This window comes from Salmo trutta, chromosome 31 (assembly GCF_901001165.1).
Source record: "Salmo trutta chromosome 31, fSalTru1.1, whole genome shotgun sequence".
Taxonomy (NCBI): Eukaryota; Metazoa; Chordata; class Actinopteri; order Salmoniformes; family Salmonidae; genus Salmo; species Salmo trutta.
In genome coordinates this window covers 13,595,348-13,622,477 of record NC_042987.1, presented here as the reverse complement: position 1 = coordinate 13,622,477, position 27,130 = coordinate 13,595,348, and the positions used below count along the sequence as shown (strand labels likewise).

Below are 27,130 nucleotides of genomic sequence, written 5' to 3'. Positions count from 1 at the left end.
ACCTCAATAAGGGCGTCTTTCAACTTCCCATAGGCATCGTCGAGATTATCATTAACAATGACGATGTCAAATATGCCAGGTTCCTTGCCTGAAAGATCGGGGAAACCGTTTTAGACAACATACTTCAAGAACTTCTCAACATTTCATTTATAAAAACATACAACTCTGTTTTAGGCCAAAGTCTCTCCAGAATCACTCACTTATCTCCATGTCCACCTGAGCAGCATCTAAACGTTTCTGGAGGCTCTCCTCTGACTCAGTATTTCTGTCCCTTAAACGTTTCTCCTAAAATGCCAGAGGGGGATCATCATGGGTGGGTTAGCTTTAGATCAGGAGTTACTACACCTTTATAACCATATTGTACTTATATAACCAATAATATACAAGTTAAAGACAAAAATGACCCAGGTACACCATTTTATATTGCCTCCTGGCTCTCACCAGTATGTTCATGGACGGAGGCTGGATCGAGATGTAGATGGGGTTGAGGTCTGTCGTCTTGACAGCCCTAACGCCCTGCATGTCGATGTCCAAGATGCAGATCAGGTTCTTGTCTTTAACGGCCTGCACCGAGGCCTTGCTCGTCCCGTACATGTTCCCCGAAAACACTGCGCTCTCAATGAACTCCCCTTTGTCGATGCTGGCCTGCATATACTCCCGTGTAACATAATGGTAATCTGAAAACAACAATTTCATGTTAAAAGGTTGGTTATTGAAAAGAATAAAGACACAGGGGACAGCATAGGTCGCCCAAAGATGGTTGAAGCTAATTAAATTGATGCAACAGGAGGATTTGGAGCACAAGTGTCTATCTTGGAGTTTAAAAACCCTACCTACCTTTGCCATTCTCTTCACCAGGACGAGGGCTCCTCGTTGTATCTAAAGGATGAGAGCACACAATTAGATATTTTATTTCTGTAACTGACACCTCCCTGACATTTTACACAGTTAACAGGGGACTGGCGCAGAGCACACTTACGTGAGACGCTGAAGCCAAAGACGCCCTCGTACTCCTTGAGCAGGTTCTTGAGCAGTGTGCTCTTCCCAGCCCCTGACGGGCCACTCAGCACCACTGGCCTGGGTCCTGCCATAGCTGGGGGAGAGGAGGAGAGACAGGGTAAGACGAGAGAACAACACAGAGTCCTGGAATTCCTCACTGCACACGGAGTGGTGGTTACATCACGTCTTCATGGCATGAAGTATGTAACGAGACAAACGGTTGGAACTGGTGTCATGAGGAGAAACGGCCCGGCGCAGCAGCTGTCATTCTTTAAATTAAAAACATACCTAGGCCTATCCTTTATTCACATGATGAAACTAGTAAAGCTCTAGTTGCCTTTAAATCAAATAGTGGTGTAATACGCCTGGTCTAAACAACAACAAATAGGCCCAAGGGCAGAATATGACATGGATATGACGAACCAGGTATCCCATAAAAACTGACAAATTGGTGATTCTGTAGTACACATCCTAAGCAAGACTAGTAGGACCAATTAACCCTACCACCTACAGTGGTTATCATGTCCTGTCAGGCCGTTACCACGGCACCACCATGGAACAATTTAATTGGAGAGCCTAAAATGACTCTGCTGCTTCCGATTGCAAGGCAGATGAAGTGATTTCAGTACAGCTTTTCAGTCTGGAATGACTGTTTAAAAGCTGCAATATGTAACTTTTTGGACAACCCAAACAAATTTGCATAGAAATGTGAGATATCGATCTGTCATTCTCATTGAAAGCAAGCATAAGAAGCGGTAAATCTGTTCTATGTGCCGATCTCATCATATTCGTATCTGTTCTATCACACTTGATACTCGTAAATCGGAAAACCCAGAAGTGCGCTTTAAATGCCGGTAAAGCCTATACCTCAAGTGCGCCATCACTCAGAGGGCATCATTATGTTCCTTCACGTATTCATTAATATGGTCAGTAATGCACAAGGCTGAGTACTTATTTTTACAGCGTTAAGATAGGAATACAAGAGAACATTTTATCAAGGAATTTAAGAAAAAACAGCATGTGTTTGATAAAACACGACACCTATTCAAACAGAGATATCAGAGAGAGCAGTTATTACACCTTGAGGAAATACAGACAAGACATCCTCAACAGTTTGAGCCAAATAAACAACTTTGGATCAAAACCAATTAGAAAATTACAATGAAAGTCAGGGAAGAGCAGGGGGGCTGAACTCTGATAAAACACAGGTACTTAAGGAAGGGGTTTGCTAGTTTGTTTTTAGGTAACAAAAATGTGGCATATTTTGAGGAAGATTTTTTAGAGAAAATTTTTCCTTGAGAACTAAAATGGAAATCAATGTTAGAACCCACACACACACACACACACACACACACGTATGTACAGTTGAAGTCGGAAGTTTACATACACTTAGGTTGGAATCATTAAAACTCGTTTTTCAATCACTCAAATTTCTTGTTAACAAACTATAGTTTTGGCAAGTCGGTTAGGACATCTACTTTGTGCATGACACAAGTCATTTTTCCAACAATTGTTTACAGACAGATTATTTCACTGTATCACAATTCCAGTGGGTCAGAAGTTTACATACACTAAGTCGACTGTGCCTTTAAACAGCTTGGAAAATTCCAGAAAATGATATCATGGCTTTAGAAGCTTCCGATAGGCCAACTGACATAATTTGAGTCAATTGGAGGTGTACCTGTGGATGTATTTCAAGGCCTACCTTCAAACTCACTGCCTCTTTGCTTGACATCATGGGAAAATCAAAAGAAATCAGCCAAGACCTCAGAAAAAAAATGTAGACCTCCATAAAGTCTGGTTCATCCTTGGGAGCAATTTCCAAACGCCTGAAGGTACCACTTTCATCTGTACAAACAATAGTACGCAAGTATAAACACCATGGGTCCACTCAGCCGTCATACCGCTCCGGAAGGAGATGCATTCTGTCTCCTAGAGATGTGTACTTTTCTGTGAAAAGTGCAAATCAATCCCAGAACAACAGCAAAGGACCTTGTGAAGATGCTGGAGGAAACAGGTACAAAAGTATCTATATGCACAGTAAAACGAGTCCTATATCGATATAACCTGAAAGGACGCTCAGCATGGAAGAAGCCACTGCTCCAAAACCACCATATAAAAGCCAGACTACGGTTTGCAACTGCACATGGGGACAAAGATCGTACTTTTGGGAGAAATGTCCTCTGGTTTGATGAAACAAAAATAGAACGGTTTGGCCATAATGACCATCGTTATGTTTGGAGGAGGATTGCAAGCCGAAGAACACCATCTCAACCGCGAAGCACGGGGGTGGAAGCATCATGTTTTGGGGGTGCTTTGCTGCAGGAGGGACTGGTGCACTTCACAAAATAGATGGCATCATGAGGAAGCAAAATTGTGTGGATATATTGACGCAACATCTCAAGACATCAGTCAGGAAGTTAAAGCTTGGTCGCAAATGGGTCTTCCGAATGGACAATGACCAAGTATATTTCCAAAGTTGTGGCAAAATGGCCTAAGGACAACAAAGCCAAGGTACTGGAGTGGCCATCACAAAGCCCTGACCTCAATCCCATAGACAATGTGGGCAGAACTGAAAAAGCGTCTGCGAGCAAGGAGGCCTACAAACCTGACTCAGTTACACCAGCGCTGTCAGGAGGAATGGGTCAAAATTCACCCAACTTATTGTGGGAAGCTTGTGGAAGGTTGCCTGAAACATTTGACCCAAGTTAAACAATTTAAAGGCAATGCTACCAAATACTAATTGAGTGCATGTAAACGTCTGACCCACTGGGAATGTGATGAAAGAAATAAAAGCTGAAATAAATCATACTCTCTACTATTATTCTGACATTTCACATTCTTAAAATAAAGTGGTGATCCTAACTAACCTAAGACAGGGAATTTTACTCGGATTAAATGTCAGGAATTGTGAAAAACTCAGTTTAAATGTATTCGGCTAAGGTGTATTTCAACTGTACACACACTAGGAGCTCTGTGGCAGAAGTGAAGGTGATTGACGCAGCAAACAATGGGAAAGCGTTTGGCATTGATGAACTGCCTAATGAAGTTTTAAAATCTCCTTAATTGATGTCCTATATGATTTGCTACAAATTTGTTTTGAGTTCAGTATACTGCCATCCACTTGGTTAAAGTCTACACTGAATCCCATTCCCAAATCTTTAAAAAAGACCAGAGTGCCACTGAATTATAGGGGCATAAGTTTATGGAGTACGGTTTATAAATTATATTCATCCATACTCAACTAATAGGCTAATGACCTTTTGAGGATCAAAACATTCTGTTGGAAGAACAAAATGTTTTTTTGAGAATCCAAAGCCTGTATAGATCATATCTTCTCAATCTGTACAATAATAAGAAATAGATTACACAGACTACTTTTGCATGTTTCATTGATTTCGCAAATCGGGATCTTTTAGCCTATAGTTTGTTAAAGAGGGGTTGACGTTATCACGCAATCCAGTCTCTTTACAAAGTACTAATTGCTTGTGTGCTTGTTAATGAATATCGTACGGATTGGTTTCGCACACCATCGGGTGTAAAACAAGGAGACGCCTTATCACCGACTTTGTTTGCTATGTTTAGTAATGATTTGGCAAAATAAATGCAACAGTTAAATATTGGAGTAAGATATGATGAAATGCTAAGTATTTTTTTATATGCTGATATTATTTTGATGGCAGAAACTGAACAAGACCTGAAGAACATGTTATTATGTGCAGTCAATTTGTGTAAAAAAAAAGAAGTTTTTTTAAAATAAAATTGGAGACTCAAAAATTGGAGACTCAAAAACACAGAATGCATTTTCGAAAACCAGGTACTAAGAGAAGTATTTCGTTTTTTTTGGTGAAAACATTCTTGAGTTTACTAGAAATTATAAATATTTTGGGTCTTTTGATTGATGAACATATTACCGTTCAATAGGGAACATCTGCCCTGTCCGACTCAGCAAGTAGAGCTCTTGGGGGAGTTGTATGAAGAAAAAACTAAACTCAAAGATATTGGTTATGCTACATATTCCAAACTGTATCAGATATGCGTGTCTCCTGTTCTGGACTATTTAGCAGGAGTGTGGGGTGCTAAGAGGTATGTCCATAACAGAGCAGTACGTTACTTTTTATGTGTCCACAAGTTTGCAACTATACTATACTTGCAATAACTGGGGACATGGGGCTGTGAGGCGAGATGGAAGGCATGTATGGTGAGACTGGAATAGAATAGCTAGTAAAGTTTTTCAAAAATGGGATCTATCGCATAGGTGGAGCCTGGGCAACTCAAATGTCTGACCTTTTTCAACATTCTGACTGAACATCTGTACGAAAACCAAATTAAGACAGATATTTAAAAAACTGTTGATACAATATGAAGAAAAAAAAATGGGTGGAGGAGATTAATCATAAACCCGAATTGAGAACCTTTTGTTAGATTAAGGGTGAATGTGTGTGTGTGTGTGAGATACATTATGTATAACCTTCCTAAAAGCAAGAGATCGCTATGTGCTCAGGTCAGATCAGGGATATTGCCTCTGCGTAGTGAAATAGGTAAGATCAGGGATATTGCCTCTGCGTAGTGAAATAGGTAAGATCAGGGATATTGTCTCTGCGTAGTGAAATAGGTAAGATCAGGGATATTGCCTCTGCGTAGTGAAATAGGTAAGAATAGGGATATTGTCTCCCTGTAGCTCAGTTGGTAGAGCATGGTGTTTGCAACACCAGGGTTGTGGGTTCGATTCCCACGGGGGCCAGCACAGGAAAAAAAAATAAAAAAAAAATGTATGAAATTGTATGAAATGTATGCGTTCACTACTGTAAGTCGCTCTGGATAAGAGCGTCTGCTAAATGACTAAAATGTAAATGTAAATGTCTCTGCGTATTGAAACAGGTCAGTATTGTGGTGAAATGGAAGAGGAAAGACTATTTCTTCAAGGTCACAATAGTTAGAGAACAAAACCCATTTTATCCTATATTTCTTCAAGTTATATAGCCCTTTCTACCACGATATACAATTGCTCTTATTCCAGAAAGCACACCAGATATACCTGGCATTGTGTGGCTGAGTGATGAGGAGAAACTGAAATGTTTGTCCATTGTGTATTTCTGTTTGAGGAATATTTAGATAAAGCCTGGAATAAAATAAAGTGCTGCCTATAATTCAATTGTTAGAATATTTAGCGTCTATGTGGTAAATGGTACGTGTGTATGGGCTTGTCTCACATATGAATCTTCTCTTTGTGCCAGACTGGGTTCAAAAGCCTTCCATTTCATTTTTCTGTATATAGTGATATAATTTTATTGTTTGGATAACCTTATATACATTGAAAAAAATTAAAAATCACTCTTTATGCGATGCGCAATGCAGAAAACACCAGAAGAATGATCACCACGTGAATTAATGTACTGTTTGTGTCAATTAAACCCATAAGGGATGGGTTGCCAAATTGGCGATTAAAAATCACACACACACACAGTTAAACAACCCTGACAGACGACAATGCACAAGTTACTTAATTAGTCCTATTCAATTATCAACGACATAGGCTACTTATTAGCCGGATTCATGGCCGGCTACTGCCTACATTTATTCCAGACAGAGATTTAGATGAAAGTAGGCTAATTCGCTTGACCCATATATTGTTTCATTTGCTAGCGCAACATTTCTCTCCTGACACTTGTAAATCAAGATAAACAATATACATTTGTCATTTTCAGTGGCGACCCATCATGCAGGGCTGGTGGGTTAGAGCCCCACCTGTTTGAACACCACCTGTTAAAGCTAAAAAAATTATAATAATTTTGTTAGGGCCATTTAAACATTGGTCACCCGTTTTATAATTGTATATATTTATTTGTTGCCCGTTTGGCATGTTATTTTGGCATTAATACACATATATATATTTTTATCTTTAAATTAATAAAACGCATACAAACATGGTCATTGTTCTCCTTTTAAAGGCAGCTGCAAAATGCAGGTGTTTCAGCCTAGCTCAGTGCTTTCTGTGGTGCTGCGGCAGCCAGCGGATAATACGGAGCCGTGATCTAGTGCCGTGATTGGCTCAGTGTTCTGTCCCTCATGGGGACACTACGTCACCGCAAAATCTACAGGAAGAGCTCGGAAATCAAGCCTTTGGGTGCTGCCATAGAGTTACATTAGAAGTGCCCATCCAAGAAGGCTCAAGGTCATTGTCCACAGATAAAAATGCCATCAAATCACGTTATATCTACCGCAGCTTTGATTGGGCAACACACTTTCAAAATCTTAGCTAGCAGTCATCATGAATCAAGTCAACAATCTACTGGCAAATCCTTGTCATATGAAGAGAAACTATAGATAAAACGTATTGTGCTCGTCGGCCATAAACATTACACAACAAGTTGGTTTGGAAGGAATCAGTGGTTAACTGCAAGCGTTGCAAACCAATCACTAGCCTGCTATTCAGTGGAGTGAGTGTGTGGTCCAAGTCTGAGTTTAAAGGTAATTTCCCAAGCATAAAAGGATAAACATTAATTGAGCACATAAAAGGTTGAATATTGGCCATGATGTCAATCCAGAATGACTTCTGCACAGTTCAAAACTGGAAACTCGGAAATCTCAGACTTCAGTGAGTTCAAGACAACTGGAAAGTCGGAAAAAAACAAGAACTGGGAAAATATATTTTGAACGGTCATCCAACTCTGTCGGTTACCCAGGCCTCTTTCTAGAGCTCTGACCTGAAGATCACTGATGTCATGATTCAACCTTGTTTTTGTTTCTCTGAATGATATGTCGCTCGGTAAACATGCCTATGCGAGAATAAATAATAATAAATAATAATAATAATAGCAAGCATGGGCTTTGATCACGACATAACGACAGACGTCGTAGACAGACAAAAACAACCATATGGCCTCAGCAAAGTCGTCTGGAAATAACTAAAATTGAACAATGCCTAGCTACGGATCGAACACGATATTTGGAGAAGATAAAACTTGTGCCCTGAGACGAGTGAAACAGCTGCGCGTGTCCGTATTGGGAATTGAAAGCAGCATGTTCTAATCCAATCGTTGCAGCAGGCTTCATCGATAACCCGCCCGTTTCTTTACAGACAGAAGAACTAGCCAATAGTTGTTCAGAGCACGCAGCTCTTTGCACTGTTTGAGTGAGAGCGAGAAATTGCTGGCAGCTGAAAATAGTTTTCCGATCACAGTTAAATAAAAAATAAAAAACACAAGTGCCAAAATCTTATTCGGAAAATTCTCCATATCAGTTATGATACTAATTTTGTCCGAGTACTCAGCCCAACCCTAATTTCTATGCTTCCCGTTCTTAAAGGTTAGTGTTTGCATATTTTACTTTCGGTTTTGTACACCAGATTCAAACAGCTGAAAATACCAAAAAATGTTTTAGTTATGGAAAATATATTTTCACAGCGGTTTCGATGGCACAATTACTCTAATCTCTACCTCATGACTGCCTGTTTAGTCTCAAACTGAGATTAAGCAAAACGATTTAGTTGTTAGCCATATTGGCTAAAGTCGCTCTTCCTCCTTACCTTTGGTCACCGTCAGTAGACTTGTGAGTGAGGGAGCTGGGTGAGCAGCAGGATGTGTGAGGACGGAATAGGAAAATGAATTGAGCAGCACGATTATATGCTGAAGCCTGGGACCAGTCAAGGTGGTGTTTGTGGTAGCAGACTGTATGAACGCACGCGCAAACAGTGAAACCAAATCGTTGATCTCTCCAATCACCTCTCAGTACACAGTTTAAACCTTGGCCATCCGTTTGTGACATACCTGAAAGAAGGCAATCCCTAGGTTGTCTGTAGGCCAGGGGTGTCAAACAGATGACCCTCGGCCATTATATGAGTGCATTCAGAAAGTATTCAGACCCTTTGACTTTTCCCACATTTTGTTACAATAAAGCCATATTCTAAAATGGATTACATTTGTTTTCCCCCTCAATCTACACACAATAACAAAGTGAAAACAGGTTTAGACATTTTTGCAAATGTATATAAAATAAAAAAAATTGGAATATCACATTTACATAAGTATTCAGACCCTTTACTCAGTACTTTGTTGAAGCGCCTTTGGCAGCGATTACAGCCTCAGGTCTTCTTGGGGCTGACGCTACAAGCCTGGCACACCTGTATTTGGGGAGTTTCTCCCATTCTTCTCTGCAGATCCTCTCAAGCTTTGTCAGGTTGGATGGGGAGCATCGCTCCACAACTATTTTCAGGTCTCCAGAGATGTTCGATCGGGTTCTAGTCCCTGCCGCTGAAAAACATCCCCCACAGCATGATACCACCACCATGCTTCACCGTAGGGATGGTGCCAGGTTAACTCCAGACGTGACGCTTGGCATTCAGGCCAAAGAGTTCAATCTTGGTTTCATCAACTCCAAGCGGGCTGTCATGTGCCTTTTACTGAGAAGTGGCTTCCGTCTGGCCACCATAAAGGCCTGATTGATGGAGTGCTGCAGAGGTGGTTGTCCCTCTGGAAGGTTCTCCCATCTCCACAGAGGAACTCTTGAGCTCTATCAAATCAAAATTGTATTAGTCACATGCGCCGAATACAACAGGTGTAGACCTTAGTGAAATGCTTACTTACAAGCCCCTAACCAACAATGCAGTTTAAAAAAATACGAATAAGAAATAAAAGGAACAAGTAATTAAATAGCAGCAGTAAAATAACAATAGCGAGACTATATACGGGGGTACCGGTACAAAGTCAATGTGCGGGGTCACCGGTTAGTCGAGGTAATATGTACATGTAGGTAGAGTTATTAAAGTGACTATGCATAGATAGAGTAGCAGCAGTGTGGGGGGCAATGCAAATTATCTGGGTGGCCATTTGACTTGGCGCTCCGGTACCACTTGCCGTGTGGTAACGGAGAGAACAGTCTATGACTTGGGTGACTGGAGTGTGACAATTTTTAGGGCTTTCCTCTGACACCACCTGGTGTAGAGGTCCTGGATGGCAGAAAGCTTGGCCCCAGTGATGTACTGGGCCCTACACACTACCCTATGTAGTGCCTTGCGGTCGAAGGCCGAGCAGTTGCCATACCAGGCAGTGTTTCAACCAGTCAGGATGCTCTCAATGGTGCAGCTTTAGAACCTTTTGAGGATGAGGATCCATGCCAAATCTTTTCAGTCACCTGAGTGGGAATATGTTTTATCGTGCTCTCTTCACAACTATCTAGGTGTGCTTGGACCATGTTAGTTTGTTGGTGATGTGGACACTGAGGAACTTGAAGCGCTCAACCTGCTCCGTCGATGAGAATTGGGGCGTGCTCGGTCCACCTTTTCCTATAGTTCACAATCATCTCCTTTGTCTTGATCAAGTTGAGGGAAATGTTGTTGTCCTGGCACCACACGGCCAGGTCTCTGACCTCCTCCCTATAGGCTGTCTTGTCATTGATCAGGCAACCACTGTTGTGTCATCAGCAAACTTGGTGTTGGAGTCGTGCCTGGCCATGCAGTCATGAGTGAACATGGAGTACAGGAGGGGACTGAGCACACACCCCTGAGGGGCCCCTGTGTTGAGGATCAGCTTATCGGATGTGTTGTTACCTACCATTACCACCTGGGGGCACCCGCAAGGAAGTCCAGTTGCAGAGGGAGGCGTTTAGTCCCAGGATCCTTAGCTTATTGATGAGCTTTGAGGGCACTATGGTGTTGAACGCTGAGCTGTAGTCATGAACAGCATTCTCACATAGGTGTTCCTTTTGTCCAGGTGGGAAAGGGCAGTGTGGAGTGCAATAGAGATTGCATCATCTGTGGATCTGTTGGGGCGGTATGCAAATTTGAGTGGGTCTAGGGTTTCTGGGATAATGGTGTTGATGTGAGCCATGACCAGCCTTTCAAAGCACTTCATGGCTACAGACGTCAGTGCTACGGATCGGTAGTCATTTTAGGCAGGTTACCTTAGTGTTCTTGGGCACAGGGACTATGGTGGTGATTCTTCTTAAGGATCGGCGTCCCGTCAACGGAACAAATGTAAATCATGCAGCGCATTATGTCAAGATGGCAGATTTTAGAGAAACAACAAAATGTCGGTACATATAAGTGTCTTATATCGTCTGAAAGCTTAAATTCTTGTTAATATAACTGCACTGTCCAATTTACAGTAGCTAGTACTGCAAAAAAATACCATGCTATTGAGAGCTCCTAACAACAAAACACTTTTTTTCACCGCGATAGGTTTGATAAATTCACCTCTGAAGGTCAAATGTGTACTTACATTCGGAAATCTTGCTCTGATTTATCATCCAAAAGGGTCCCAAAGATAACATGAAGTGTCGTTTTGTTTGATAAAATCATTTTTCATATCCTAAAAAAAGGTCCATATAGCATGCACGATCGATTTTTTATTTCCACTCGTTCAATTTGCAAAGAAAGGAATGTGAAAATCTCACCCTAAACGTTGTTTCAACGAGTCAAATCACATTCGTATCTATTCCGCTGAGATCCTAGAAGGTAACAAGACTTCACTATATCATTAGGGGTGTAGTATATCCTATAGAACACCATATTTGGTCAGAGAGCGACGCCTTCATGGCACACCGATGACGCGGGCGGCCATCACTTGAACAACTGTATCTTTGTCAAATCAGCACCAATCGGGGTCAAACAAAGCTAGCTAAATAGCCAATGAGCTGGGCTTTACGGGAGTATCCGGAAAACATGTATATGTCGTAAAAAGTAGCTTCTAACCTTGTACGACAGCATGCCATTTCAGTTTGGACAAAAATAATAAGGATATTCAGAGTTATGAAAACTGGTTGTTTTACAAATGTTAAACTTATAATATGGCTACTAATACTTGGAAAGCTGAATCAAAGTCCAAGTAAACAGATTTGACGATATTCTTCCAGAAAAATGGAATATGAATGCGAATGTCTCCTTCACAATTTGCCCAAATGTACCTGGGGACTTCACACTAAAAGTCTTGAGGATCAGTCATACTAAGTTATCCAACTGAAACTTTTCACGCACACTGCTGTCATCTTGTGGACACTATCGGAATTACAACCAGAGAGATTCTCTTGTCTACACTGCATTTCTGATCAATTTGAAGTTATTTTAAAATGGACAAAAAAAATAAATTGCTTTTCTAAGTGACCCCAAACTTTAACGGTAGTGTACATGCATATATAAACACAGTATCAGTCAAAAAATTGACACCTACTCATTCCAGGGTATCTTTATTTTTTATATTTTCTACATTGTAGAATAATAGAAGACAAACTATTAGACAACAATATGTAAAAAAATAAAATAAATATTTTTTAAAGTGTTAAACAAATCAATGTATTTTATATTTGATACACTAAAAAGACGCAACCCTTTGCAGGCTCTTTTTTTTTAAATAAACAAATATCAAAAACATGCAAACAAGCATACATAAACTATTTACATAGCCAGGAATCCTAAAACAAACAAATCATATTCATTAATAATACAAGTTTTAATTGCCTTTTTGTTAAAGTAGTGCCATATTGTTTAAAGTCATTTATAAAGTGAAAAAAGTTTGGTTTTGAATTAGACCATTTGCATTTGTGAATATGAAATGTATCAAGTTTTATTAGCAGTTGAATTAAATATACTACATCTTTATCAATGTCAGAATTTCTGAAACAAATCATAACAAAACCATTAAATAGTACAACCGGTACTATTTTTTTGTAATGAAATTCTTTGTCAATCCCCAAAAAATTATACTATAAATACAGGCAAAAAACAAATGCAAAATGGTCTCCTTCTCCATTCCACAGAAATCAGTTATAGTCAATATTCAGCTTCAATCTTTCCAAAACATGTTTCACAGGATAAATTCTATGTAAAATTTTAAATGAAACTTCCTTTACTTTGTTACTAATACAATATTTGTTAGCAATTTTCTATGCATTGTATATCACCATAGATATTTGACCAAAATAATCTTGCTGAGGGAATTGTAGTATCACAAACAATATTCCTAATCTGTTTATTACTACATTTATCTTTGATGTTAATATTGCCAATGAATATATTTTCATGTAAATCTATGTTACTTATATCAACCACAGAGAAATTGGAATCACATCAAAAAATGTGCATATTATTTTGGGGTTATTGGAATTTTAAACTTATCAAGAAATTCCCCATATGAGAGTAGATATCCATCCTCATTCAGTAACTGACCAACCAAAATAATTTTATTCTCAAACCAGTTATGAAAGAAAAGAGACTTCGTTTTAAGTTGTATATCTTTGTTGTTCCATATAAAGTATTTGTGGGGAGAAATTGTGTTTATATGCTAACATCCAAGCTAAAATTGCCTGCTTTATTTTAAAAGTATTATTTAGAGCATTGAAATCTAAAACCTCAAGACTTCCTTGTTCTTAGGCATTAGTGAGAATATATTTTCGTAGATAGTGAGGCTTGTTCCTCCAAATAAAATTATCAAGAATCTTATCTAAGTCCTTTACAATTTTAGGGGGTATGTCAAGTGATAACGAGACATAAACCGATCTGGATAACCCTTCAGCTTTGGACAATAAAACCCGTATAACGAAATATCGCTCATCAACCAGAGATTCAATTTCTTCTTTGTTTTCTCAATAATGGGGTTAAAGTTCAATTCACTCCTTTGTTTTTCATCCTTGCATATAACAATTCCAAGATAAGGTTACTTATCTTTAATTGGGATACCATATACTTCCTGTAAAACACAATCCTTGAGTGGAAATGAGACTAACTGATATTAATTTTCAAACCCGAAACTAAGGAAAAGTCTTCAATACACGAAACTGCTTTAGAAACCTCATTCCTGTCTCTTAAAAATATGGTGGTATCAGCCAGTTGACATAGTTTAAATTCATTGCCAAGTGCTGAAACACCTTGAAAATTCCCTTTCTTGATATGAAGAGACATAATTTGAGTAACCAATAAAAATTTAAAATGGACTAATTGGGCAGCCCTGCCTAATACCACGGCCAATATCAAATCTTTGGGATGTCCCGTGAGCTAATTTTACAGAGCTAGTACAACCACTATATAAAGTTTGGACTGCTTTCAAAAAAGTCCCCAAACCCCAAAAAACATATTGCTTTGAACATAAACTCATGTTATACAGTGTCAAAAACTTTATAAAAAAAAAAAATCAACAAACCTAAGAAAACTATCAAGGATGGGGTCATTAAAGTCAATCATATCTAAGATCAACCTGATGTTATTACTAATGTGTCGACCATGCATAAAACCAGATTGTTCTTCATCAATTTTATGATGCAAGCCTTGTTTCAACCTCTTAGCAAATACAAGGGCAAATCATTTCCCGTCATTATTCAACAGGCTAATGGGTCTCCAGTTGTCTATATAAAGAGTATCCTTATTCGGTTTGGGAATCAAAGTAATTACACCTTGCTTTAAGGAAGCGGGTAACTCCCCTTTTTCTATTGATTCTTGAAACATAGCAAGAATCAGTTTATCATTGAATGCTTTTTAAAACTCGCTTATTAAATCATCATTTCCAGGGGACCTATTGCCCTTAAGGCTTTTAATAGTCTTTTATCTCAATTTCAGATAACTCATCACAAAAATCCCTGAAATCATTATCTATCTACTTAGCAATGTTTGCTACATTGTCTAAGAAAAGATCCATGTTGGAAGTTGGCTGGGTTGATGTATACATATTCTGATAAAACTGGGCAACATGCTGAGATTTCTTTTGGATTTTCATTGGGAGTATTATTAATCATTAATTCACATATGCAAGTCTTTTCGCCTGCCCTTTTTTCTAAATTAAAAAATTTGTATTTTTCTCTCCTTCCATCCATTTGTCAAGGCTCCCTGGGCCTTTTCCTTGTAGATACAGTCTAACTGCATTTGCAATGAAGATAGTTCAGTTTTTTTTGTATAATCCATTATTCCCTTTATGATTTCATATTTTCTCTCGACACGAGCAATTTCTTTCCCCATTGAAATAGCCAAAAGCCTTATCAAATTTCATTAGCTCCCAGTAACTTCCAAACGTATTTATAACACAAGAACAATTACAGTATTTATCAATAATTCCTGCTACTTCCTTCTTAAATACTTCATTCTCTAGTAGTCTTGTTCATTTTCCAGTAACCTTTAACTTTTCTTGTTGACAAACCATGCATATTTATCTTGATTGAGATCCCTTTGTGGTCTGTTAAAAAAAAAAAAATAAAAAAAAAAAAAAAAAAAAATAAAAATAAAAAAAAAAAAAAAAAATCGATGGTTCCATCGAGACTATCAACCTTGTCAGCCATATCTTCAGATATCAGCCAGAAATCAATACGGGATTGTATAGATAAGATTATGTTTACATGGAGTATCAAAGATTTATCTGGGTTCTTATGTCTCCAAATATCTAGAACACCTAACCTTAGCAATTCTGTTTGTGAGATAAGGAATATATGTCTATCCTTAGGAGGCCATCTAGATTATCATGTAATACTGTATTCAAATCTCCACCCCATATTACTTTGGCCGATGGAAATTTAGACAATTGAACTCATTTTCCTCTCAATGTCTCTAAATAAAATACAGTTACTTGACTTATTGGAAGCATAAATATTTACAACAATGAATTGAACGTGGTTGACATCTACCAATAGTATAATCCATCTTCCTGTATTATCTGCTTCATGACTCAATATGACCCTTAAAGTCGCCTTTTAAAATAGCGACACCTGCTGACTGATTAGTACCAAATGAAAACCAAATATCATTCCCCCATTGACACTTCCAAAACGCAGTATCTGTGGAACAGGCATGAGTTTATTGAATTAAATAAAAGTCTGCACTCTTACAATACAAAAATAAAGATTTCCTTTTCAAAATATTACAGATTCCCCTGGCATTAATAGAAAAAAACATTTACTATCACAGTGACTATATGAAGATATTAAACTTGTATACATTTACATTTAAGTATACGTTCACATTAAATCGGATTCTCACAAAAAAGTACTTACTAGTTGCAAATAAAAAGTCCTTTGCACCACGCAAGTGGTTGACCTAAATTATTTATATATATAAAAAAAAAAATTAAAAAAAGTTTGCCTCACAAACAATGCTCTTTCCTCAAGAAATATAAAGTTTTATCAGATGCAAATAAAACTCCTGCACAACTCACTTGATAAATCCAGCAGTCAACAAGCTAGGCATCAACGTGAATTTTCCTCCCATTAACAAAAGCCTTGGCTCCCGAAAAGTATGCCCTTTTCCCTTCCTTCCTTGCTCTCTCAATCGTCGGCCACAGACGATTCCGAGCTTTTTTTTGGAGATGAATCTCATGATCACTGGTCGTGGTGGCTGGTTGTTTTCCCCATTTCTCAGCCTACCCAGGCAGTGCACTACATCCAGAGAACCTGCAACACCATTTCGCTCCTCCTCCGGGACTATTGCCCTGTCTTTCACTCTTGCTTTGATGTTCTCGTCAGATTTTTATGCTATTCCATAAATTTGAAGATTCCAACTCCAACTACACCAGTCATTCTCGTTTACCTTTGACTCCATTTCAGTGAGTTCCTTCTCCTGCTTTGCAACCTGAATTTTCAATGTTGCGTTGTGCTGCTTCACAGTTTTTACTTTCTCATAATTGAAATCAATTGATTTCTTCAGGTTAACGATACTGAGTGTTCTTTTTCACCAAATCCATGATGTCATCTGCGCTCTCTTTGATTTTAGCCGTGAGGATGCGGACGATGTTGTCCTGTTGCTGGCTCATTGATGGTTCACTTTTCAGCTTCTTTGGAAGTTGCTCCTTGGTTGGGGTATTCGGGTATGAATCACATTCACCCCTTTTTTACACTGCAAGCATATGAGTGAGTTTCAACAACGCCTCTTTTCTCCTTGGAAGTTACAACATCCATCTCAGCAACAGTTTGGTCATATCCTGATTCCATGCTACTAGCTATGAAGACGTTAGCAGGCTAACTACTCATGCTGAAACTTTTCCATAGCTAGCTTGTTCGTTGGAAATCATAAACTATATTTCAAATGGTTTGATTAATGATAAAATTATTCAAAATAGCTACATTGTATGGTTAGATATCATTTTTTTGTGAAAAAACAAATTGCAACTGCAGTCTAAAACTATAAACTTTATGATAAAACCCTAAAATTGTTCCTCAGCTAGAAATGTTACACCCTCTCATGCCACCATCTTGAGCACCCCCCTTTGCAAGCTCTTGGCATTCTCTCAATTAGCTTCATGAGGTAATCACCTGGAATGCATTTCAATTAACAGGTGTGCCTTGTGAAAAGTTAATTTGTGGAATTTCTTTCCTTCTTTATGCGTTTGAGCCATTCAGTTCTCTTGTGACAAGGTAGGGGTGGTATACAGAAGATAGGTCTTTTGGTGAAAGATCTATTATGGCAAGGACAGCTCAAATAAGCAAAGAGAAACAACAGTCCATTTCTTTAGACATGGAGGTCAGTCAATCCAGAAAATGTCAAGAACTTTGAAAGTTTCTTCAAGTGCAGTCGCAAAAACCATCAAGCCCTATGATGAAACTGTCTGTAGACCGCCACAGGAAAGGAAGACCCAGAGTTAACTCTGCTGCAGGGAATAAGTTCATTAGAGTTACCAGCCTCAGAAATTGCTGACACCTCAACAACAACTGTTCAGAGGAGACTGTGTGAATCAGTCCTTCATAGTTGAATTGCTGCAAAGAAACCACTACTAAAGGACACCAATAAGAAGCAGACTTGCTTGGGTCATGAAACACGAGAAATGGACATTAGACATGTGGAAATCTATCCTTTGGTCTGATGAGTCCAAATTTGAGATTTTTGGTTCAAACAGTCGTGGCTTTGTGAGATGCAGAATAGATAAAACGGATGATCTCCACATGTGTGGTTCCCACTGTGAAGCATGGAGGTGGTGTGATGGTGCTTTGCTGGGGACACTGTCTGCGATTTATTTAGAATTCAAGGCACACTTAATCAGCATGGCTACCACAGCATTCTGCAACGATACGCCATTCCATCTGGTTTGCACTTAGTCGGACTATACTTTGTTTCTCAACAGGAAAATGATTCCACACACCTCCAGCCTGTGTAAGGGCTATTTGACCAAGAAGGAGAGTGGAGGAGTGCTGTATCAGATAACCTGGCCTCTACAATCACCCAACCTCAACCCAATTGAGATGGTTTGGGATGAGCTGGACCGCAGAGTGAAGCTGCTTGAGCGAATGCCAAGAGTGTGCAAAGCTGTCATCAAGGCAAAGGGTGGCTACTTTGAAGATTATAAAATATTTAGAATTGTTACTTTTTTGATCACTACATGATTCCTTGTGTGTTATTTCATAGTTTTGATGTCTTCTATTATTCTACAATGTAGGAAAAAGTAAATAAAGAAAAACCTTGAATGAGTAGGTGTTCTAAAACTTTTGCCCGGTAGTGTGTGTATACAGTGCCTTGCAAAAGTATTCATCCCCCTTGGTGTTTTTCCTATTTTGTTGCATTACAACCTGTAATTGAAATGGACTGTTCATGTAATGGACATACACAAAATAGTCCAAATCGGGGGGGGGGGGGGGGGGAACAAAAAAAAAAAACTTGTTGAAAACATTTAAAAACAATAAACAGAAAAGTGATGCGTGCATACACACACACACACACACACACACACACACAGCTATGAAGCCCCTAAATTAGATCTGGTGCAACCAGTTACCTTCAGAAGTCACAATTAGTTAAATAAAGTCTACCTGTGTGCAATCTAAGTGTCACATGAGCTCAGGGTTGGGTTATAAAAACTTTGAACATCCCACGGAGGACCATTAAATCCATCATAAAAAAAAAAAAATGGAAAGAATATGGCACCACAAGAAACCTGCCAAGAGAAGGCCGCCTACCAAAACTCATGGACCAGGCAAGGAGTGCATTAATCAGAGGCAACAAAGAGACCAAAGATAACCCTGAAGGAGCTGCAAAGCTACACAGCAGAGATTGGAGTATCTGTCCATAGGACCACTTTAAGCCATACACTCCACAGAGCTGAGCTTTACGGAAGGCATGTGGGAGACTCCTCAAAACATATGGAAGAACGTCTTCTGGTCAGATGAGACTAAAATTGAGCTTTTTGGCCATCAAGGAAAACGCTATGTCTGGCGCAAACCCAACACCTCTCAAAGCCATCCCCACAGTGAAGCATGGTGGTGGCAGCATCATGCTGTGGGGATGTTTTTCCATCGGCAGGGACTGGGAAACCGGTCAGAATTGAAGGAATGACGGATGGTGCTAAATACAGGGAAATTCTTGAGGGAAACCTGTTTGTCTTCCAGAGATTTTGTGACTGGGATGGAGGTTCACCTTCCAGTAGGACAATGATCCTAAGCATACTGCTAAAGCAACACTTGAGTGGTTTAAGGGGAAACATTTAAAGGTCTTGGAATGGCCTAGTCAAAGCCCAGACCTCAATCCATTTGAGAATCTGTGATATGACTTAAAATTGCTGTACACCAGCAGAACCCATCCAACTTCAAGGAGCTAGAGCAGCTGTGCCTTGAAGAATGGGCAAAAATCCCAGTGGCTAGATGTGACGGGCTTATAGAGACATAGCCCAAGAGACTTGCAGCTAATTGCTGCAAAAGGTGGCTCTACAAAGTATTGAAGTAGTTCTGTTTTTTTGTTCTCTTGTTTGTTTCACAAGAAAAACATTTTGCATCGTCAAAGTGGTAGGCATGTTGTGTAAATCAAATGATACAACCCCCCCAAAATCTATTTTATTTCCAGGTTGTAAGGCAACAAAATAGGAAAAATGCCAAGGGGGTGAATACTTTCACAACAAGCCACTGTGATATCTCTCATATATATATATATTACTGCTCAAAAAAATAAAGGGAACACTTAAACAACACAAAGTAACTCCAAGTCAATCACACTTCTGTGAAATCAAACTGTCCACTTAGGAAGCAACACTGATTGACAATAAATTTCACATGCTGTTGTGCAAATGGAATAGACAACAGGTGGAAATTATAGGCAATAAGCAAGACACCCCCAATAAAGGAGTGGTTCTGCAGGTGGAAACCACAGACCACTTCTCAGTTCCTATGCTTCCTGGCTGATGTTTTGGTCACTTTTGAATGCTGGCGGTGCTTTCACTCTAGTGGTAGCATGAGACGGAGTCTACAACCCACACAAGTGGCTCAGGTAGTGCAGCTCATCCAGGATGGCACATCAATGCGAGCTGTGGCAAGAAGGTTTTCTGTGTCTGTCAGCGTAGTGTCCAGAGCATGGAGGCGCTACCATGAGACAGGCCAGTACATCAGGAGACGTGGAGGAGGCCGTAGGAGGGCAACAACCCAGCAGCAGGACCGCTACCTCCGCCTTTGTGCAAGGAGGAGCAGGAGGAGCACTGCCAGAGCCCTGCAAAATGACCTCCAGCAGGTCACAAATGTGCATGTGTCTGCTCAAACGGTCAGAAACAGACTCCATGAGGGTTGTATGAGGGCCCGACGTCCGCAGGTGGGGGTTGTGCTTACAGCCCAACACCGTGCAGGACGTTTGGCATTTGCCAGAGAACACCAAGATTGGCAAATTCGCCACTGGCGCCCTGTGCTCTTCACAGATGAAAGCAGGTTCACACTGAGCACGTGACAGACGTGACAGAGTCTGGAGATGCCGTGGAGAACGTTCTGCTGCCTGCAACATCCTCCAGCATGACTGGTTTGGCGGTGGGTCAGTCATGGTGTGGGGTGGCATTTCTTTGGGGGGCCGCACAGCCCTCCATGTGCTCGCCAGAGGTAGCCTGACTGCCATTAGGTACCGAGATGAGATCTTCAGACCCCTTGTGAGACCATATGCTGGTGCGGTTGGCCCTGGGTTCCTCCTAATGCAAGACAATGCTAGACCTCATGTGGCTGGAGTGTGTCAGCAGTTCCTGCAAGAGGAAGGCATTGATGCTATGGACTGGCCCGCCCGTTCCCCAGACCTGAATCCAATTGAGCACATCTGGGACATCATGTCTCGCTCCATCCACCAACGCCACGTTGCCCCACAGACTGTCCAGGAGTTGGCGGATGCTTTAGTCCAGGTGTGGGAGGAGATCCCTCAGGAGACCATCCGCCACCTCATCAGGAGCATGCCCAGGCGTTGTAGGGAGGCCATACAGGCACGTGGAGACCACACACACTACTGAGCCTCATTTTGACTTGTTTTAAGGACATTACATCAAAGTTGGATCAGCCTGTAGTGTGGTTTTCCACTTTAATTTTGAGTGTGACTCCAAATCCAGACCTCCATGGGTTGATAAATTGGATTTCCATTGATTATTTTTGTGTGATTTTGTTGTCAGCACATTCAACTATGTAAAGAAAAAAGTATTTAATAAGATTATTTCTTTCATCCAGATCTAGGATGTGTTGTTTAAGTGTTCCCTTTATTTTTTTGAGCAGTATATATATGGGATGCAGTATATATATATATATATATATATATATATATGGGATGCAACGGTAGAGTGGGCCCATGGTTCGGTATGCATAACGATTTGTGGGCCATGGTAACGGTTTCTGTATCTTTATATTTTTTTCTTAAATATAAACACATCACCCTTAAAACAATTAACTCTTTATTTTGCCTATAGACAAAGATTTCCATTTGGAAAAATGGCAGCATGACTGACTAGGCCTGTTTTCTGTCTCTACTGTATGAAATCAAGGGGAGAAAAAAAATACATTGCAAATAAAACGTGCTTCTTAGCTTGGACAACCTGTGACTCTTCATCTCCCAATCCAGTACATAGTGAACAGTCACAGTGAGGTAGCTTTGAGTTGCTCTGGGAGGTCCAATTATCAGTGGAGAGAGCTAGATAGGCTGCCTGTGTCAATTCCTTTTCAGTTTCTCTCCGTGATGTTTCATAGTGTTTGGAAATTACTTTGCTGCTGAAATGTGCGCAGGAGGGGACATTGTAACCCGGTTAACTTTTTCTCATCAGGTGACGAATCCCGAGTCAGTAACCACCGAATATGGCTGCAAATCTTTGGCTATGAATACTCCCACTGCTTTCGTTATTTCTTTATGTTTTTCTGAATTTGTCGCAAATTGTTGTTGGATGGCAGCAGCGAGAGATTGTTGTGTTTTCGCTAACGATTGGACTCTCCTTGCTCCAGTTCCACCTGCAAGGGATACAGCCGGGTGATGGCCACGTAAATGAGACATGTTAGGAGTGTTTCCACTCGAGTAGCCGACAATGGCAAAGGCAATGATTGCAGACTCTACTTTGTTTTATGGTCTTCTTACACACGTCATCGTATTGAACGCTGAATCCAAAATGTTCCCACACAGCGGATTTGAAAGACGTTGGTTCCTCTTCAAATTTGCTTCTCTGTCTTCTCTGTCTCGCTAGCCATTGTCACGTTGGAGCTGAGAGAATATTTTTTTTTTAGCTTCCCCTCTCTTTATGGGGCTCCTTTAGGGAGATTTTTTACTGAGATGTCATTGCAAATTGTCCATTAGTTGTTTAGGGGGGAGGGGGTCACAGTCACTACATTGAGACATTGCTGTGGCGTAAAGTTTGTCAGCCCCCAGGAGTAGAGGTCGACCGATTATGATTTTTCAATACCGATTATTGGAAGACCCCCCCAAAAAAAGCCGATACCGATTACATCGGCTGGTTTAAAAAAAACAAAAAACTTTATAATAATGACAATTACAACAATACTGAATGAACACTTATTTTAACTTAATACATCAATAAAATCAATTTAGCCTCAAATAATGAAACATGTTCAATTTGGTTTAAATAATGCAAAAACAAAGTGTTGGAGAAGTAAAAGTGCAAAATGTGCCATGTAAAAAAGCTAACGTTTAAGTTCCTTGCTCAGAACATATGAAAGCTGGTGGTTCCTTTTAACATGAGTCTTCAATATTCCCAGGTAAGAAGTTTTAGGGTGTAGTTATTATAGGACTATTTCTCTCTATACCATTTGTATTAAATATACCTTTGACTATTGGATGTTCTTATAGGCACTATAGTATTGCCAGTGTAACAGTATAGCTTCCGTCCCTCTCCTCGCTCCTACCTGGGCTCGAACCAGGAACACATCGACAACAGCCAACCTCGAAGCATCGTTACCCAACGCTCCACAAAAGCCGTGGCCCTTGCAGAGCAAGGGGAACAACTACTTCAATGTCTCAGAGCGAGTGACGTCACCAATTGAAACGCTATTAGCGCGCACCCCGCTAACTAGCCAGCCATTTCACATCGGTTACACCAGCCTAATCTCGGGAGTTGATAGGCTTGAAGTCATAAACAGCTCAATGCTTGAAGCACAGAGAAGAGCTGCTGGCAAACGCACGAAAGTGCTGTTTGAATGAATGCTTACGAGCCTGCTGCTGCCTACCACTGCTCAGTCAGACTGCTCTATCAAATCATAGACTTATAACACACAGAAATACGAGCCTTAGATCATTAATATGGTCAAATCCGAAAACGATCATTTAGAAAACAAAACATTAATTCTTTCAGTGAAACACGGAACCGTTCCGTATTTTATCTAACGGGTGGCATCCATAAGTCTAAATATTCCTGTTACATTGCACAACCTTCAATGTTATGTCATAATTACATAAAATTCTGGCAAATTAGTTCGCAACGAGCCAGGTGGCCCAAACTGTTGCATATACCCTGACTCTGCGTGCACTGAACGCAAGAGAAGTGACACAATTTCATTGTTTAATATTGTCTGCTAACCTGGATTTCTTTTAACTAAATATGCAGTTTAAAAAATATATATACTTCTGTGTATTGATTTTAAGAAAGGCATTGATGTTTAGGTACATTCGTGCAACGATTGTGCTTTTTTCGCAAATGCGCTTTTGTTAAATCACCCCCCGTTTGGTGAAGTTGGCTGTCTTTGTTAGGAAGAAATAGTCTTCACGCAACGAGCCAAGCGGCCCAAACTGCTGCATATACCCTGACTCTGTTGCACAGAACTCAAGAGAAGTGACACAATTTCCCTATTTAAAAGAAATTAATGTTAGCAGGCAATATTAACCAAATATGCAGGTTTAAAAATATATACTTGTGTATTGATTTTAAGAAAGGCGTTGATGTTTATGATTAGGTACACATTGGTGCAACGACAGTGCTTTTCTCACGAATGCGCTTGTTAAATCACCCGTTTGGAGAAGTAGGCTGTGATTCAATGATAAATTTACAGGCACCGCATCGATTATATGCAACGCAGGACAAGCTAGATAAACTAGTAATATCATCAACCATGTGTAGTTAACTAGTGATGTTTAGATTGATTGTTTTTTATAAGATACGTTTAATACTAGCTAGCGCCTTACCTTGGCTCCTTGCTGCACTCGCATAACAGGTAGTCAGCCTGCCACGCAGTCTCCTTGTGGAGTGCCATGTAATCGGCCATGATCGGTGTCCAAAAATGCAGATTACCGATTGTTATGAAAAAACTGTGAACTCGTACTTTTAGATGACTATAAACCAAATCGAAACTATGTAGAAATGATAATGGGCCTACATTCAGTTTGACTGTATCCAGTTCTCTAATAATCATTGAAATGAAAGCCAGACAGTGAGGGAGCATCGATAATTCTCAAAACTATGGATAGAGGAATATTTTTTTTACAAATTGGGACGGTCAGGAAATAACACATTTTCAGAGCGGCCGTCCGGACCTCGTTGAAGACCGGATGCGGCCCCTGAGGCAAAATGAGTTTGAAAATTATAAACCAATCATGTAAAACACAAACTCAGACGAGCAATTATCTATCATACAACAGTCTACATACCACAGCCTATTCCATTACTATTAAACATTGCAAACATGAAGACCTAGCCTATATCTCATAAATTACTAAATAAAGGCCTATTCATACCACAAAATAGATATAATGCATCTCACTCTTAAACGACCATACCATCTATGCATTGCTAGTCTATAGGCTACTGACTGAACAGTCAGTGGGTTAGGGTAGATGTCCAAAAATAACACTCCATGCGGACGACACGTTATATTTAGCTATAGTGCTGCCTCCTCCGCATAAATCTATAGATGCTAATTTAAAGGAACTAGACACATCTGCAGAAAAAGGAGTTTGTAATAATAGCCACGTAGCCTATGAATCCATAAGCTAATTTCCATAGTTTTTTATTTTTCTCTCTTGTAATAGGCTAATCAGACCTTAGAAACCCAGCTTCAGCTTAACCCAATCCTCGGCTCACCCCCTGAGAGAAAGATCCATGCACTGAGGTTTTTCCTGACAACTACAGGTGACAGGCATTCATTCATTCTCCACCACCTCTTGAATATTTAAACCACAAACAAATGGACAGCTCCTTTCAATGCCAGAATCAGAGTAATGGGCTTGACTCTGGGATGTAAAGAGTCAGACTATTTTCTGTCCATATGTTGTGACAGACTGGATATAAACCATATTGTTAATGTCATGCCTAATAAAGTAACCGCACCATTGCCCATCCATATAAATCTAGCTGGGTCAAGATCTAGCTTTTTCTTACTTGCAATCAGAATACCAGCCAGAAATTGTGAATTTCCAAAGAAGGTGACAAGTTAGTGAAAATAATCTTTAACACATTCTACGGATGCACGATATATCAGTAAGCATATCGGAATCGGCCGACATTAGCTAAAAATGCCAACATCGGCATGAAGTCTAGTTTAACGCCGATGTGAAAAACCGATGTCAAAGCTGATGTGCATACCTATATAAAGTAGGTAGATGACGTAATGACGCCATGAAAAACAGCGCTACACAGAACAAAAGCAGAAAAATACTTAGCGCACACTAACTACTAAACAAGTTAAAGTCACTTGAAGGAGTAAGAACATTTCAGCGAGACAACTAAGAATAAAATCCATTAATGCCAAGATAATGGTATTCATCGCCCTTGACAACCAACCGTTCTCTGTCGTGGATGATGTTGGCTTTTGCCAACTGGTCGAGCACCTTGAGCCCCGGTACACACTACCAAGTAGGCGCTATTTTTTAGGTGTTGCCCTACCGGAGTAACACATTATTGAAACGCACATCTATGAGCTACTTGCTATGGGCGTCACTGCGATTAGCTTCACGACTGACATTTGGATCAGCGATGTCAGCCTCATGAGCATGCTGAGTCTGACAGCACAGTGGGTCGACGAGGACTTTGTACTGAGGAAAGCCGTATTGCATACTCAAGAATGTGCTGGTTTTCATACCGCTGCTGCCATTTCAATGGCATTTGAGAACATGTTTGAAACATGAACACTCCTAGCGCCATTTGAACAACTGACTCAAGAAATAAGCTAATCAACTGCGCCTGCAGCAGACGCGATACCCTCTGTCATGGCATTGAAACGCCTTCAACAAAACTGCCAACACAGACCGTGGGTCTAACTTGCAAAAGTACTCGAGGCTGTGAACAAGCGATTCAGTGGCAGTCTCTCTGAGCCTCTTTACTGTGTCGCCACCATGCTCGATGCTAGGTACAAGGACCTCTACTTCGATGCAGACAAGAAACAGGGTTTACGTGAAATGTTAGACACAGCTGGACAAGATAAACGGACACAGTGACAGAGCGCACCGAGGAAGAGAGGCCACAGACATAAAGAGCTGAAACTTCACTTCTTGACATGTATGATGAAATCCTGGTTGAGACTGAACAAATGAACAACGAAACAGCACAGCAAAGAAATAGGTTTTGATTATGTTTTACTGGTAATGGGGACATACATAAAAGCCAACAAAATAACATTTTGGTCAGTGTGTGTGTTTCAACCATTTAACTGTTCTTGAATGCTTATAAAAAGGCCACAAAATGTTAAATATCGATTATCAGGGTTTTTTTGGCAAGGAAAATATTGGATATTGGCCAAAATGTCATATCGGTGCATCCCTAACACATTCCAAAAGAATTGGGTCACACATCACCATACATAGGTTGAGCCTATAAGATGTCCGTAACACCTCAAGGCACCACTTTTCAAATGTGACAGAAAACAAGGTGCATGCGAGTTGACTACAGGCATGGGATAAAGCTAATTCAAAAGGTTACAGGAAACAGTCTGCATGCCATTACACATTTGGCATTAGGTTTACTAGGACATATGCGTTCCACAGCATGTGATCGGTCTTTGCCAGACAGTGACCAACCTTTCA

The 27,130-nt window shown here is 40.1% G+C and overlaps 1 protein-coding gene across 3 annotated transcripts in view; it reads right to left on the bottom strand.

Moving 5' to 3' along the window:
- LOC115169585 (guanylate kinase) overlaps window positions 1-27,130 on the bottom strand; it is a 33,414-nt gene that overhangs the window by 2,063 nt on the left and 4,221 nt on the right. For 2 of the 3 annotated variants that reach the window (XM_029725331.1, XM_029725330.1), the window contains exons 2-6: window positions 980-1,093; window positions 838-879; window positions 442-677; window positions 201-285; window positions 3-88 (exon numbers count right to left, since the gene is read on the bottom strand). In XM_029725331.1, coding sequence (XP_029581191.1) covers window positions 3-88; window positions 201-285; window positions 442-677; window positions 838-879; window positions 980-1,093 — 563 coding nt within the window. Of the gene's footprint in view, window positions 1-2; window positions 89-200; window positions 286-441; window positions 678-837; window positions 880-979; window positions 1,094-8,527; window positions 8,647-27,130 lie in introns of those variants that run through there. The other variant, XM_029725332.1, reaches the window with a different exon arrangement.